Below are 17,993 nucleotides of genomic sequence, written 5' to 3' on the forward strand. Positions count from 1 at the left end.
TTTGTATACTATATAGCGGCCAATCTTCTGGTGGCCTGTTGACAACTTATCATGGCTTGGTCATCTTGGTGGAGTCTCTGTGGGCAGCCAAGGACTTCTATGTGCACTCGTTTTTAGCAGAGATCAGGTATATTGTTAAACCTTTCCCTTTGCAGTAGTTTGCAGAATAAACCAGGTGCATTTCTCATATTTTAGAAAAAAAAAAGGAGGGGTAGAGAAGAGATGAAGTTATTTTCCACCTGTGGTGGGTGGCTTTGAGCCACATTTAGTTAGGGTTCTTGTGAAGGTAAATAATCCTTATAAATCATTTTTTTCTTTATAGATCATCTCTCAGCCCTCAGTGACAGGCCAAAACATGTTTTTCTTCTTTGACCAAAACACCCACAAAGGAAACAGAAACCAGTTTAACAACTTTGCAAGTGGGTGTGAAGGATTTCTATAAATAAAGCTCCCATTGTGCCTCTTTGGTCAAATTAGGTTTGGAATGCTGATGGGTTTAAAATGTCTTACTCTGAACTCTTATTGGCAATGTGGCAAATTTTGCTCACAGCCCACATGTTCCATTTTTTAATTCTGATATTTCTTAAAGGTAATGCTAAAGTCCACTTTAGCAATGGAATGCCATGGAATGGATTTGTCTCCCTTTCCTCTACTCCCTCTCATACTTTCTTGATGAGTTTCTGAATTTTCTTTACTTCCTTGAAGAAAAGCATACAATCCTGTCCTAGAGTATCTGTGAGACATTTAATGCCTTGTTTAAAAATTGCAGAACACTTCAGGAAGCAGTGTTCTAAGGACAACAACAATTCCTGTCAAGATGTGCCAGCAAAGGAATGAAAGGGTTGCTCTTACATACCTTTCTCACTTGATACTCCAGCAAGCCTGAGAGATAGGTACTGACTATCTACATTTTAGAGATGAAAGCACTGGGGCACAGGTAGGTTAAATGATTTGCCAAATTCGCACATTTTATATAAAGGATATTATGATGATTAAAACTGCTTCTTATGTGTCAGGCAAATATTTTATGGGTGTTTCATTATCTCATTTAATCTCACAATAACCTCATAGGTAGATGCTATTACCAACTCCTTTGTACAGATGAAGGATCTCAGGCTAAGAGAGGTTAATTTATTCAAGGTCCTGCCTCTGGTCATTCAAGTGGCTGGGATTCCATCTGTCTGATGGCAAATCCTTTTTCTCTTAGAAATACCAGCTTAGAGCCAATACAACTAGCAACTTTTAAATTTGTAAGTCAAACCAGGCAATCTCAGTAATAGCAAGACTGCTTTCTGGGTCTTAACAGAATTTCTTGACCATAAAGAAGAATCCAAGCAAATGCTATTCAAAGAAGTTAGTTTGGACAACTCTCTTTTATTCACATGGTGACTTTGCCTTCACTGATTCTACATAAGTGTTAGAGCATGTAGAATTAAGCCATGTTGCAAGCAACATGGACTTGAGTAATATAAGGAAATATTCTTTCAAAGTTTATTACTTCTTTTATAGGAAAGAAAATGTAATCATATAGAAAAAGTTAACTTTTACCTGTGATACCTAGATTCTAGTGTAATTATGAAAGCTAAATGTAGCTGAATAAACAGACCTGAACCTGATGATTTTAGATGTTGTCTGGAATCATTATTGGGTCAATAGTCAAAGTTGGAATGCCTACTTGATTTTCGTAGGCAATGTATATTTAAGTGTTAGGGAGAAAAGACCATGATACATGGTATTTACCCTCAAATGGTTCAGCATATATATATATATATATACATATACATATATATATATATATATATATATATATATTTATATATTTATATATTAGGTATGTATGTAGTGAAAGAAAGGAAGGAAGCAAAGTATATATCAGATGAGATAAAATATGAATCTGGATAGAGTACATGTGTATTCTGTGTACTGTTCTTAATCTTGCAAATTTCTGTGTTTGAGTTTATTTCCAAATAATAAGTTTAAAATTACTGCCAAAAAAATTAAATTCTTTTTAATTAAATTTCTACTATATGGACTGGATGAGATTATGTATCATAGGAATATTTAATGGCAAATAGAATTTACCTAAAATTTATTTTCATTAAAATGCCAGCATTCTTTTTTCTTTGGGAGGCAATTTAGTGCTATAGTTAATAGAAGAAGACTTGGCAGCAGATACCCCAGGTTTGAGGACAAACTCTGTTGCATTAGCTTTATAACTGTAAAAATTTCTTCAATTCTCTCAGACATGGTCCCTTAATTAAATGAGTGCAATAATAGAACCATTCTTTTAGTATTGTACGTGCTAAATATGATTATATGCATTTTTTCTATTAGACATTCCAAAAGTAAGGAAAATGTATTAGTTTACTTTTATTTCTTCTTCCCAATAGATAATGCAGCACAATAGTTAGGAAATAAGTAAGACTAAACAGAAAGGCAGAGGACCAGGATAATAAGCAGAATTAATAATTCATCAAGGTTGGAAACTAGCAACCATAAGAATACTTCTCAACACAAATGCACTCTCAAAAGAGCAAGGAGTTCCTTTGGTCAAGAACTAATGACCTGAGAAAACAAACAGTACTCCAGAAATACATAACCCTATTTATTTAAGGATTACTAGAGACAAATAGAAAACATTCGATTAATATTTGTTTAAAAAATTGTAACAGGATACAAAGAATCCTGTTCTACTCTGGCTCCCCAAATATCACCAGCAAAACCTATGCATAAATGAGAGCTGAGCTTACTGATTACTGAGGGAGAAGATCAACTTCCAGAGCTTTGGGTGTCTTGGATTAAGCAAACAAGGGCAGTGAAATGAGAATTTATGGAAAATTCGAAGTTTGATTTTAAAGCGAGTCTTTCTAAGAGTGAGTTGGTTAGAATTGGGTAGCGTGAGGGTTACAAAGATACCATAGGGCATAAACTGTCTGTGGTTGTGTTCCTTTGAAGTGCTGGTGTGTCTTTTGGGAAGTTCCTACAATGAACAATCAAACCATTTGCCCAGGTGAAAGACTTCCGTACAGAGGAATAGCACAAAGCCATGTTAATGTAGACACTAAGGTATGGTATAGGTTCAGTGTCCAGGCTGAATGTGGTGGTAGATGGTTTCAGTTCTCAATAGCAAAAATCATTTTTAATAGATACAAAAGAACACATTTTTTTTTTAAAGATAGTGAATGGAGGAAAGAAAGAAAAGGCTATTGCAGAACTGGAGAGATAACATAAATCAATATAAAGGGAGATTTTTCTGGAATCAAGTCATCATCTTGTTATGGTAGAGAGGCTAAAAGGGCTATGTGTTCTTCCTAAGCAATATGAATTCACATCTATGGACAGATGCTGCTCCAATCTAAATTTAAGCTGGAAAGATTCTTGTAAACACTAAGCCCATAAATCCAACTGTTTACTAAGCATATACTCAAAACTAACCTTTACAAATTTGGTTTAATAATTCCCACCCCATCTCCCTTTAAATCTGAATTTCCCTTAGTAATCTCTGGTACCAAACTAGGTTTTCCTCTCCTTCCCCAAGCACCCCACCCCATTACTGCTGTCATCGATCAGGGAATCCTCACTACTCTAGCCTGTAAAGATCTTCAACTGATTCATCCTTTTCCATTTCTACTGCCACTATTCAGCTTCCTGCATCACGTGGGATGATAATCTTCACCTCTAAGGGGTCTGCTGCATTCAGTCTGTGCCCCCCTCTATTCTATTCCTTGTCCTGTGACTAACTTCCAAGTTCAAATCTGATTTTATTAGTCTTGGCCTAATAGCTTGAATTGTCTCCCTATAGCCCTCAGATTGAAGTCCAGATCCTTACTATAATTTGTGAGGCACATCACAGTTCTGGTTCTTGCTTATTTCTCTAATCTCAACTCTTTCTACCCCTCTTAATCTTATCCTCTCTTACATCAGACTACTGCCACAATGGACTTCATTCAGTTCAAGCTTTCTCAGGCCCATATGCTTTGCCAATGCTAGTCTGTCTTGAGCACTCTTCCTTATCCTTGCCCCTAACAGCTTTTCCAACACTTAATCTTCTTTGCCTTGTGAACTCTTATTCTTCTTTAAATCCCACCTTAGATGAAATTTCCTCTAGAAAACATTTAATGATACCCCAAGTCTTAGTTGACTTCTGTTGAGTCTCCTACGTGTTCCCACTGCACCCTGTGTTTCCATAATCCCCTATTATATGTATGCTAATTGCTAATCTATGGTTCTGTGTTTTCCATTGGATCTGTGAGTGCAGGAAACTTATGTGCCTGGGTTATCCTAGTACAGTAGCACTTTCACTACTACTGAACACATAGCAGGTGCTCAATAAATATTCAGTAAATGAATGATTAATTATCTTGCCCTATAAAAAATCACAGTACCTCTTGTCATTTTGTCTTTTAGAATCTAATTTGTGTACCAAAGCATAGAGCAAGAGTGAAAGGAGCCCTAACATTCCTAACTATCAACTGCCAGCTATGTTACTGTAAACAAAAAGTTAGCATGGTATCAAACATCTATTTAAATGGAACAGTCCCATCTCAAAACAATAATTTGAAGCTAATTAAAAATAAAATTAAGTGATAATAGGATTACTATGAATGCATTCTTGAAACTAGCATAAGCATGTACTCATTCATTCATTCAGTAAAATTTTCTACAAATTTTTATTGAATACCTGTTATATGCACAGCAGCTTCTTGCTAGGTCATTCAGCAAATATCTATTGATCTCTCACAACATGCCAGGCACTGTTTTGGGTGTTAGGGATCACTATTCACAAACATACCATTATATAAGCACTAAGTGTCATGAAGAAAAACATGTTAACGGGTTACTGTCCTGGATGCTGTAGTCAGAGAAGACCTCTCCAAGGGAAAGTCATATGAACAGGGACCGAAGTAAAATGTTGGCACAAGCCAGGTAAATGTCTGGAAGAAGTGCATTCCAAGGAAAGGGGGGAAAGTGCAGAGGCCTGCAGACAGGAGGATGGTGGATGTATTCAAGGAACAGCAAATAGGCCCACGTTAAGTTCAGTAGCAAGAAAGTTCTGATGGTTGGAAGTTCTGAGAAGTACCATAGGACTGAGAAGTGAACTCCACTCTATCAGGTCTGATTTAGTCTCTACATCAATTTCAGATATCTTCATGATTTTATACTTTATCTCAGAACTCAAACTGGGCTGAATTTTTATGTAAATGGAAGGCTGTGAGGGGCAAAGGACAATGTGCAGATATACTCTAGATCAAACTTGCTGTCCTGTGGTTTGATTAGCTAGAAATGGATAAACCATGGAAAGGTGATGTCAGAAAGGCAGTTAGTAGAGCAAAGCCTTTGTCCCACATGAAGTAGTAGTGCTGGGGAGACAGTCTAGGCAGCCCACGCATCTCTTCCCTTTGCCTTTTCCATCCCTAGCATCTGCTGACTGTTCCAAAATTAAACTGACTTAGCCACACCTTGGTTCTTTTCCAGCCATTAAGTGGTGCTGAAAAGTACTTTTGCTTTTGAAATGCAGCAATGACTTATGTGAGGAAGTGCAAGACATTGTTAAAAAATAAAATAAAATAATGAATGCCAGTTTTCACATCAGCTTCCAACCAGATGGTCTAAACAGACCCAAGGTAGTATAATTGTAACTTACACACCCCTGTGTGGTAAAAACATGCAGAAACAAAGCATAAAGGGTCATTCTGTTTTTCAAGAGAGCCGACTTATTTCAAGGATTGACCTACATGAATAAAAGATCTTATATTATTTTTTAAAGTATCTATTACATTCTCTGTCCTTATTAATCAGTCTCTAATCATTCCATTGTTTTTCCCTTTCATTTTCTTCTGTTGATGTCTATTTTTTCTCCTTCACAATGCCCACAATCTTAAAGATTATTTCCCTTTTTTGAAAACAATTTTTTTCTGGTAAGATTATTCTTTCAAGTTTGTGAGGGAGAAAGGAAGTGAGGAAGTGAGAAAGGGAGGGAGGGAGGAAGAGAGGAAGGAAAGAAGGAAGGAAAAGGAAAGGAAAGGAAGGAAAGATAGAAGAGAACTGGGAAGGAAAATAATATGGAAATGAAGACATGATGCATGTCAAGTGCAATTTTATAATGTAAAAAGTTAAAAATGTACAATATTAGGCAGTCTCCAAAGTATCATTGTTGCATTTTAATCAAACATGGACATTAACATAATTCTTTTAGTATAATACTATTCATATCCTGTGTAACTTGTTAAGTGTGTAATTATCATTCATTTCCTTCCACAGCCTTTATTATAGAAACTTGCAATCAAACTCAAAATTCATTTCTCTTTATGATATGAAGTTTTTACTTACTTTTTTCCTTTCTGCATCTCTTTTCTTGTGGCAATTTTGAATTTTCTAAAAGAGGTAATTGAAGAAATATTTGTTTTAAAGATTTCATCATAACTTTCTAAATTATAAGAACTGTCGTGTTAACATGGTTTCTTTTGACATGGCAAGCAATATTTGATGGTATCTATGTATTTTATAGCTGTCTCTTCATGATGAGGATTTTTAACTAGCATTCATTGGGCCCTTATTAGGTGTCAAGTATAGTCCTATTAAATCCCTTAATTCTCACAACAACCCAATGAGGTAGGAAATATGAAAATCCCAATTTCATAGACAGAAGCACTGAAATGGAGAGAGGTTAAGCAATTTACTCAGGATCATGTGGCTGGAAAATGGAGGAACAGAGATTCAAACCCAGGCAGGCTGACTCCAGTGTCTTAACTTCTCATTAATCTGCAGTATTTGCTCTCAGAAAATAATTAACCCAAGGAAAGCAGGAGGCAAGCTGACTACATTTGTGCAGATTTCTGAGAAATGTAACAGGAGAGAAGAATAAAACGAAAGCCATACTTCCCCCCACTGTACTAGATATTTTTTCCCAAGGGGAAACAAAACTTTGAGGGGCAGTTTTTGTTGTTGTTGGTCAGAAAGTATGTTGTTCATGGGAAAAAAAGTTTACATGTGTCAGATGGCTGCATCACCATTGTGATCTCAGTGCACAGCACATGATTATCTCAAACAGTTATTCAATAAACACTATTAATTTTTATTGCATGCCAACTTATCTGATTTAGTGAAAGCTCTTTTATGCTAAACTAATTTGCAAGCTAAACTTCAAGGAATTTTATAATTTATTTATTTTCCATAAAGCCTAATACATTTGATATGTTCTATAACTATTAGCTATTAGCTAGTGATAATTGCTTCTTTAAGTAGTTCAAAATTTCTTTTAATAATTGCTTTTAAACATCCTTTCTGTCCCCACCCCACGCACAAAATTATTATTTAAATACTTGATAAGTAACCTATCTCACAGAGAAGCTACATGTTCTCTCTGGACCAGGGAAGACTGTCTTTTCTCACATCCATCCCCTGGAGAACCTTGTTTCAGAACTGGTGCATTCTCACCCTGCATCTTGATCACATCTGTTTCCCCATCCAATACTTCATCTAAGAATGAAAGTGTTCTTTTTTGGTCTTCTACACCGTGCATTTCAATAAGAGTGCACACTACAAGTAAAATTCACACCTCACGTTAAGACTATTTCCTTGACATTGCAATATGATGCCCACAAAAATGCTTTTAGGTGCTTTTGTAAACCTACCTGCCGACAATTAGCATCTATAAATAGGAAGACCACATACTTCCAAAGTTACTCAGACATTGGAAAGACTTTTATTGTAAATTTTCCTTTAGCCAAGGGTCTATTCTAACCATCCTTTAAAAAAATTGTCTAGTTTATTATCTAGAACTTGTAATATAGCAGATTTATCAGTTTCATAAAAAATAAACCTACAAACCTTGACATTTAAAATCACATTATCCTAAATTAGTCAATCTACGTGGTGCAATAACATATAATCTAAGGAAAATAGAGAAGTAAACTACAGTATAAAATAATGACGGATTAAACTAGAAAAATAATCTAGAATAAAAACCAGAAGAAATATAGAAGCAGACCACAGAATTCAAAATATTTTGAAATCAGAACTCTGCAGCTTGGATCCAAAAGTGATGGACAGCTAAGAGAGAATGATTCCTGAAAGCCAGTCATAACTCATTGAAAACTATGTTCATTAGATACCTAATGATACCTAACAAAGAGCTCTAAACACAAATTAAAAGACTGACTTGGTCTTACAAAATCTTGGAAGAACTAAACTTAGCTGACTAGTGATTCTAGTACTTTTTACCAGACTCCTAAGGAGAGGAAATAAGAAAACCAAATGACAAAATATTGGGAAATGTGTATCTTGTGTTGATATGGGGTTATGGATAGATAAACAGATGATAGGTATTTCTTTTGGTCCCTGACCTATGACCACTTCACAGGTGTGTTTGATATATGTGTGTGGTTTTATAGCTTTCTTATTCATAGTCAAACAAAATGCATCTCTAGGTGATATTACCATTTATATGAGATGTAAATATGTAAAAAGTCCCCCTTATGCATATCCTGCAAATGCGATTAACCATATGTTTACATGTTGTCTGCTTTTTATGTGGGTTTTCTTCTTGTAACAGTGAAGAAGTCTTGCTTTAAAAAAGAGCCAATTCATTCCTGATTTCTACCTGCTGGTGTTGTTTCCCAGGAGTCTGCAGCTATACTGAATTATTTGAAGAGGTACATCAGGACATCTTCAAAACACTTCTTCTGCCCTCTTTTATGTGCTCGTCAGATAAACCTGCAAGGAAATCATCATGTTATTTTTCTTCATGTAGCTAGCTCAGCAAACTTTGAGGATAAACAACATCTCCCAGGATGGTCCTGTGGATAATATGAGAATATTAGTTAAAACACTACATAAATGACAAAGAATTACACATAAATAAGGCATCATCATCATTAGCACTACTTTAATGCTAATAGAATGGTATCTAGTACTAGAATAAACCAGTCCTGTCATTAAGGGAGTGGAAATTAACGCCTATAATGCATCTACTCGATAGAGAATGCCAAGAAATTTACTAGAAGTTTTACATGGTTATCTTACTTATTTATTAGGCTTCCTAGGAAATGTTGCTGGAACTGTTAAAAGAGTCAAATGCAGAAATTGTGGTGGATACAAATTTCTTAGTTCCTTTGAGATTAGAGATTTTTCTTCTACATTTTCTTCTAAAGAAGATGTTGTCTTGCTCTTATACTTTACTAATCAATGAGAAGCTTATTGTGGAACTGTCAGCATGTGGCAAAGGCCACAGGTTCTGTATCATGTGCAAAAGCTTGGTATTTTTACATAGAATGGGTGGTGTGAACCTGTGTCAATATAGACTGTGGACTCCATTTTCTTTATAATCATTATCAGTTCTTTGTGATATACTAACTCTGAAACACAGTTTTTAATGACTTTTATATGTTTTAAACTTGTCCATGAAGGCCACCAGTTTCAGCATCCAGTACTTTTTGGACTTGCAGGGAGCTCTACCTGCTGAGCTGACATTTGTTATTCCTGATGGTTGTGACCCTGACCCCAAAATAAAACTCTGTGTTACAATTTGGGTATATCTCAGTGAGTTGCCATTGAAGGACCTTATAAAAACATGATGAACAAGAGAGAATAAAAGGAAAACATCCACCAAAATCTTCTCCAGGATTCTGGAGTTTAAGGACATGAACAGAGAGGGAGTCAGAGAATCAGGCTATAGAAGCCATTTGCTTCCAGGTAGCTGAAAGGGAGTATAGATTAAGAGGGAGCCAGGTGGGATGGAAAGAGTTATTATTACTCATTATCCAATCACTGGATTGCCACATGTTCATCACTATGCTAGGTGTTGTGGTGGGCTCTCTCCTTGCCCTAAAAGGGGAAAAAAAATAGGTATTATAGATAGAAATATTTATAATGCAAAGCAGCATGTACCATGTCATAGCGATGCAGTAGGCGGTTCTGGGAAATTTTTCAAACGTATGTTCTGATAGTGAGCTAGCAGCATTTAAATATCTGGAAAGGTACAAAACATCGGCCTGGTTGGTACCGAGCTTGTCAAATCCACTGGCAGTCAGTGCTATTAGGATCATACAACGGGGATGTGTTAAAGGTGGCCATGCCATTGCTTTACTTTACAGTAAGAGCTGTTCAGAAGTGAAACACTGAGTTCTGTTATCCAATCCCATATACACTTTACTGGGTCAGCTCAGTAACATGTTACGCAGAGTGTGTTGGCGCTGTTTCCAAAATGTTCAGTGAGCCAAGAGCAAACCCACAGTATCAGGAAGGGTTCAGTGAGTTTCCAGTGAGCAGAAACAGAAGCCTCTGAATCTCGCACACTGCCACCAGGGGTCAGGGACTGGGTGGGAGGAGAGAGCACTCCTCAGAAAGGAAGTGTTACATTACCCGGGGAAGCACGAACCAAAATTCTTTCCCGAGAGCCGCATATTGTTGGCTGACAGGATTTCAAAGGAGCACCTCAGAAATGTTCTGCTCACGTAAAGGTATGTGTAAATACTCTCAGCATTTAAGCAAGTCGTTTTGGAGTGTCAGATAAGGCAGACTTTATTGGGATTACTTTATGTTAAATTTTCAAAACCCAGATAAGTAGCTGTGTGGGTCTGTGTCTACTGCCTCCAGAAAGGGGATATTTAAGGGGGAGGTAGGATGGGGATAAACTGTCAAAATGCTCAATCTAAATATAAATTATAAAAAGCAATTTATGTGCATATACATTATTTCTCCATGATTTGCTGCAGGTGCTGCTGCTAATTGTGATTCTGTAAGGAGCTCAGAAAACAGACATTTTGAGTCTGTTTTTTGGTCTTATGGGCATTTATAACAAGTCATTAGAGTTGTTTTTTCATTCTTTCACAGTAAGTCATTTGTTAACTAGATGTCCTTATTGCCTTAATTTGCCTTTAACAAAAAAAATATGTATAACTTGGGTAATGATTGTGATCGAGTCACGTGCTCATGCTTTATCACCACAATGCTCTGGGGTTCAAGGACTGGTAATACATTTCATTAAGGCTCTTCTAACCATCCCCTTAAAAGTCTGCTAATGTCTTTGTTTTCCTGTAGTTTTATAACTCTAAGTCCTTTAAGCCTCCAGAGAAATTAGAAGAGAAATAGATAGGGAGCTTTACTTTTTTAAAAAAGTTTTGGTCAGACAAGCCAAAAATTACATTAGTATTGATGGATCGAACTGTACTTTTAAATGGAAGGAATAAAGATATAAAAAGAACTGAGGCATGTAAGTAACCTCTTTGATTTTTAATGGCATCAGTAGATGGAATTCCTTATTGACTTTTAAAAGTGAAATTGTTCTGCATTATTATTTATTTATAGTTTTGCCTTTCAAAAGAAGTAATTACCATTACTAGGTTAGTTTTCTTCAATAGCAAGCATTGAGAAGTATAATATAACTAACCACTTAGTCATGAAGCTTATTGATGTTGCAGGTTATTATTGATACTGATCAAAAACAGTGAGCTCTCTGCTCAATGCACTCAAGTGACCAGTTTCAAAGAGGAGAAGAGTTTATTGCTAGGTGTGAAGCAGATCAGAAGGACTGTTGGCCTAAAATCTTCTCCCCAAACTGCAGTAATTCTGATAGGTATATAGTGTCAAAAGATGGGCAGGTTTTAGGATAATTAGCACAGTGGCTTGAGTTGACAAGGTTAAATAGAATCTAATTACTATGCATGTGTAGATTGATTACACAGTTATTCATAGAGCATATGTAAGAAACTGGCCTTAATATGATGATGGGTGTGATTTTTAGTGTTATAATGAGGTATAGGTCACTTATAAGTTAAAGTTTAAGCTACTGTGTACATCAGGTGGGCCAATTTTGGTTAGATCCAGCTCCATCTAGCAAGATAACTTTGGAATTGGATTAGGTTAAATCTGGGCTGACTCCAAAGCCCTCCATTAATAAACAGTAGGTGCTGCCTTTAGTGATCATAAGACTCTAAAGATGAAACACAGGATAAGAGCATATAAGTGAGAGTAAGTAACAAGGGTTTTACAGTCACAAGAGAATGATTATATAGTTACACAATCATTATCAGAGATCAAGCAGATTGACTGCATTTTAGTCATTTCAGATATTTCCTTCTGCAATTCTGATATGCTAGAAAGTAAAAAAGAAATAACTATATACTGAGTCAGTAGTTATAATTATTTGTGAAATCCTTACTTCTTGGTTACAATTCCTCCCTCTCATTTGACAATTCTCTCCATCTTGAGGAATATTTGGATGATGAGCATTCTAACTTCTTCATGCTGAAAAATAAGCTTAATAAGTAAAACTTTTTATAGAGTCTTAGATAGAGGCCAGGGTATTCTTTAGGGTTCTTAGGAACACTATTTCTTGGGCTTGGCATACTGTGGCAGTGTGTAATATCTGGCTGAAACTTGCATAAGAGTAACCTCTGGAATAACCTCTCCAATCTATTTGAAATCTCTTAGTGACCTAAACTTTATTTTGTTTTATTTCTTTTCCCCCTTTTGGTCAACCAATCCCATGGTTCCAGGGCCACGCTCAACCCTGGGAGACAGGCCCCACATTGTCACTGAAACTTATACCCCTGGAAGTCATGTCCTATGTAGGGGGGAAGGTAGTGAGTTTGTTTGCAGAGTTTGGCTTAGAGAAAAAGACCACGTCTGAAGAACAAAAGAGGTTTCCAGGGGGGTGACTCTTAAGTAGTAATTATAAGAAGGCTTAGTTTTGCTATTATAGAATAAGTTTCATAAGGGCCAGCCTCAAGATCGAGGACTTGGGTTATTAAATTGGAAGCCCCTTTTGCTTAAGAGAATAGCAGGAATTCCTTCTCCAGGTGGAGAAATTTAATAGTTCCACATTTTTCTCCAGACTTTGCAAATACTTTTTCATTTTCTGCCCAAAATACTCTGAATTGCAGTAGGGTATTACATTAACCTGTACAGAACATCAAGATCTCATTCCCTACTCTAGGTTCCTTGTCAAATAAAGCTAAATTAGGTTGTTTAAATAAACTGACCAGACAGGTTAAATTAGATAGTGTGCAAGAATAAATATACATTTTGGACAAATAAATATCTCTTCTTTTGGTCTCACATGGAAGTTAAAGTCTTACAATACAGACAGTATCATCCTTTATCCCATATTCTGATTTACCTTAATCTTAATGAGATCAGCTTTATTCACATTTCTAATCAAAGTCTGATTTCACTTTCGGCCTCTTTCACAGTTGTTCAGTGGAGTAGTGCTGACTTTGACTTTCAGAGCTGGAGAACTCTGAGTTCAGGTGTCGCACAGCTATCCAAAGTTTCTGGGAACTACCAGGTTATGCACAAACAGCAAAGCATCTCAGAATTTAGAAATAAAAGTTAAAGCTCAGGAATAAATGCGACTGCTGGAAGAAGATACAGTCCAGGCCCTAATTTTCTTATAAGCATTTTCTAGATGAAAATTTCTTATTTTCAGAAATAAGAACATTCGATAGTTGACTTACACTGAACACATCAACCACAAACCATAGCAGAAGTTTTGTCCGGTCTCAGCTTTACACTTTTTACCAGAGTGATGTTAATTAACAGATGGAACATAAGTTATATACTGGCCATGCTTTTCTTTTTAAGTCCCTTTTTGTTGAAGATGCCATTTTGACTTATAGCTTCTATGTGTACTTTTAGAGAAGGATCAGAGCAAAGTAGTATAACTAACAAGTAAATTTGATTCATTCCATGATCTCTAACTTTTTCTAAGGATAACTAAAACCATGACTAACATCATACTGTTGTCTAACATCATGAAAATCAGTCTCCGCATACAGCATGGACAGTGAGAACATTGTCAAATCTTTTGGAATTTTATGCAGTCTCTAAATATATGAATAACATTTCACCCATAAAAATTTAGCTAGCAGGAGGATAGAAATTCCCTTTGAATTATTATAATACTTCACAAATATTTCCTGTGTAATATGTTAAACTATTTTAGCACCTCACTTTTACAAGACGGAAGAACAGATACTTTGCAACAGTTTTCCTTTAAAAGTGAGGAGACAGGGCAGGCCATGGTGGCTCAGCAGGCAGAGTTCTCACCTGCCATGCCAGAGACCCTGGTTCAATTCCCGGTGCCTGCCCATGTATTAAAAAAAAAAAGTGCGAAGACTTGTCTTCTGAAATAAAGGATGAAAAGGTCAACATAAACATCAACAGGGGTATTATTCTGATATGATATGAAATCTTTGTCTTCTAGACAGAATACTCAGATGATTAAGAAAAACTTTCTTTGACTTTTCATTAACAGCAAACCAACAATCCACATTATTTTAACAGAGAGAAAACTGAACTTCAATTTTGTATGAATACACAGTTTGACACAAAAGCAATTTAAAAATATATTATAAACAGGTCTATCAAATTCTGGTCAGCATTGACTAAGGCAGAGTTCACGTTCACAAACCTTTAATTTCTAAGCAGTGCCTAATATTTACACTATTATATTAATTCACTTTGAGAGCTATTAAAACTGTCAAGTTTTCAATCTTCATAATTCAATGTTTCAAATTCTAAAATATTATTAGACATAAAGCTTTAAAAACTGTATAAAGCCCTTGTCAAAGCTGATGTTGTAAAATATTATTTCAAGCAATGAAAATGTTCTAAAATTGATCATAGGAATGTATGCATAACTATGTGATGATACTGTGAGCTAGTGATTGTATACTTTGGATGGCTTGTGAGATGTATGAATGACTCTAATAAACTGGAAACAAATATATGTAATTTCAGATGCAGGACAGCAATTATATTTTGGAAGACCCAGGAGATTTGGTTTGGAGGGGATCTAGAACATTTTTTAATTTAAATGAAGCTCTTAATTACATGGATCCCTCCTCCCATTCTTCCGACCCACCCCCAAGCCATCCTCCCCTCCCCCTACCTACTTCTTCGTCTTTACTCCTCTTTTCCTGTGTCTCATATCTTCCTGGCACTTGCACACTCAGACATCATTTTCCCAGATGGATATGTTTTCTTCAACAATAGTCATCATAGTGATCGTGAAGTATAGCAATTAATATTTCATATGTAATACTTCACAGTCTCTCCCCCTAGATTATGCATTTTGCTTCCTTGTAACCATCCATAGGCATTTAATAAATGTGTATTCATAGTCAATAAGGTTATATTATAACTGTTTTTGAGAATTTCCCTACCCTCTGCATTGACCAGCTCTATATTTCCTTGCTTTTAAGATCCATCTTTTTTTATATATTATCTTCTTGAAAGCTGAAAGCTTCTTATGATCAGTGGTGTACCAAAGTTTAATTGGCAGAGTTTTTTCCTTTCTTAGTGGTGCATCTTATAACTGAAAGTGTTTTTAGATTTTATGAAATATGTCTAATAAAATGCAGATAAATCTGTTAGCTTTATGATGTGCTAAAGGCTGTACGCTTCACATTCGAACTTGGTAGAAATGTTCTTTTCTCTTATATGGTTTTTCCATGGTCATTTTGATCACTCCTCTCTACCTTCCTCCACTGTGCTGTGATTCTGCCTGTTCTTGAACCAACTGTCTTGACCAAACAACTTAGAGGAATTCTCCAAGAGAATTTTTGCAGTAATTTAATTACCAACATTCAACTGTAATGGAAAGAGTACAGGTTTCTTGAAACAGAATACCTAGGTTCAAGTTCAGATCTTCTCCTTAAAGTATGGTGTTAGAGATCCAATAATTTTTCTCAGAGCATCAAATTACAAATACTTTATCACAGATTTGTTAGGACAATTTGGTTAAAAAAAAAAAAGGTGAGCCAGTAAAAATATTGAATACAAAATGCATATGAGAGTACTTTATAAGTTGTAAAGTATAGCTTAATTATAAATGTTAAAAATCAACATTAAATGGGCGGGCCACGGTGGCTTAGCAGGCTTAGTTCTCACCTGCCATGCTGGAGACCCAGGTTCAATTCCCAGTGCCTACCCATGAAAAAAAAATCAATATTAAATAAAACATTATTAGACAGGCACATGCATGAGTGGAAAGTTGGAGAGAGTAAAAAGAAGAAATTATATCATTCATAGCAAATAAAAAGAATAAATTCTGTTTTTTTCATCATTGTTGGCAATGATGATATGGCTCATTAACTAATCATTTAAAAGAGAACCATGAAAACTATCTTCATAGAACATATTCCTAGCTATTCTGAATCCTAGTGCTGAATGCTTGCCAGGCTCCAATGCTTGTATCCTTTATTGAAATAGCAAAGCTACAACCCACAGGACCTCTGTGGCATTAAAAATATAAGAAGTCACTTAGATTCTCCAGTTCATTCCCTATCTATTTTTTCCTTCCATTTAAGAGACAAATTGATCTGTAAATTACAGTGAGGCTTTGGCTAAAAAATAGAGAGAGAACAATAAAAGCATATTTAATTGTGGATTTTGCATCACAGAAATCTCAGAACAAACTGCACACTATCAGTTAATTTATTGAGATCAATTTTATCCCACCTACTTGATAAAATTCATTTTATCCCTAAATTTTGTCTACTGCTCACTTTCATAGAGAAAATATGGCCAAGTGGTTGTCAGCAATTAGTTTTCTTCATAGGTTGGTTTGTTTGCGTTTCTTGGTCAAAGTAACCAAGCTTCACCTGATTGTCTGTTTGTTGGAACTCCAATGTTATGTATTTACCATACTCAGTCATACATAAAGATTTGAACTGAAACAGAATTTGCACATAAACATATTTTAATAGAACCTTACTCCCACAAGAGAGTTATAGATAATACCCACTAGAAAAAAAAAAGTACTACAAATCCCAGTAATTTTGGAGGAAACTACTTCCTGGTTCTTAATATTCATGATGGAGAAATGATACAAAATTAATTGAACCAAATGGGGGATCCATTGCATAGCTACTTCCATAACCAGGATCTTTTTCCTGCCTTTAGGAGGATTTCAAGTATTTTCAACTTTTACAATTTGCTGCATGAAAAATGAATTCCATAGAATTTCAAAGAAGAACCTAGATACCATATAGAAACCAAGTGCTTTTTGTATCTGGATAGGACATTTATATGTATTCTGTAATTTTACTTTTTTAAGAAGATATCGTTGTATCTCCAAAACACAAGGCTAAAACTAACAGTTAAAATATAATACTGTTGAATATAAATCCCATCACTTTAGTGCATGTAAAACACAGAGGTTATTTTTTAGAAAGGTAATGTGCTTTTTGTGTGTTTTGATTTTGAGATGGGGATACTTTCAGGAAACAGGAGTGAAGAAAAGCAGGAAGTGCTGAATCAGAGGCACATGTGGGGATAAAAGGAGATGGAAGGAGAGGGAATTTTTAGTCAGAACTTGACTTTTCTCTCCTATCCCCTGCCTCTTCCATACTGTATCTCACCATCTGCACTGCTTCCTCCTAGTTCCACACCAACATCATCTTCTAGCAGCACTGTGGCCAGACTCTCCTAACTGGTCTCCGGCCTCAGCCTTTGCCCCCATGAACACACGCTTTCAGAAATTTATTTTCCTAAAACAAAAGTAGGAGGTTGTTTCAAAATAGAAAAATATTTTAGAAACCACAAATTATCCTTCTCCCACCCATGTTAACATTAAAAATAGCCATAATAAAGTAACATGCACAATGGTAAAAAAAAAAAAAAATTAACAGCATGGAAAATATAAAAGGAAAACATTTATTGAATGCCTACTATGTTCTGTCATAAGTAACATTGGGAATACATATTTAGTAATACAAGTGGAGTCTAATAAGGAGACATACATAAGCAGACAATTATAATTATACATGTCTTTAAGTGTCGCAGTTGGGTCCACATACAATTCTAAATTGGAATTTGGAAGAAGGAACACCAAATAGGGATCTTCTGACAGCTGAAAGCAGTGTCTTGGATGGAGAGTTGTGGGACAGGTAGATAATATTGAGTGGAAAGGGATTTAAGCTCACAGCAGTGAAGAAATAGTTTCTGAAAGAGGAAGTGGGAAATGACAAAGATAAATGTGACTTTCT

The 17,993-nt window shown here is 35.7% G+C and overlaps 1 protein-coding gene across 5 annotated transcripts in view; it reads left to right on the top strand.

The window, feature by feature from the left end:
- The window catches only part of OXR1 (oxidation resistance 1), a 440,301-nt gene that overhangs the window by 240,607 nt on the left and 181,701 nt on the right, over positions 1-17,993 (top strand). Inside the window, exon 1 of one of the 5 annotated variants that reach the window (XM_077167474.1) lies at positions 819-937. The exons of 3 other annotated variants lie outside the window; for them this stretch is intronic. Coding sequence is in view for 1 of the 2 variants with exons in the window: in XM_077167470.1 (XP_077023585.1) it covers positions 10,442-10,460 (19 nt within the window). In the remaining variant the exon portion in view is untranslated. Of the gene's footprint in view, positions 1-818; positions 938-10,265; positions 10,461-17,993 lie in introns of those variants that run through there. One more of the 5 variants, XM_077167470.1, reaches the window with a different exon arrangement.

The sequence above is a fragment of the Tamandua tetradactyla genome, chromosome 6 (genome assembly GCF_023851605.1).
Source record: "Tamandua tetradactyla isolate mTamTet1 chromosome 6, mTamTet1.pri, whole genome shotgun sequence".
Taxonomy (NCBI): domain Eukaryota; kingdom Metazoa; phylum Chordata; class Mammalia; order Pilosa; family Myrmecophagidae; genus Tamandua; species Tamandua tetradactyla.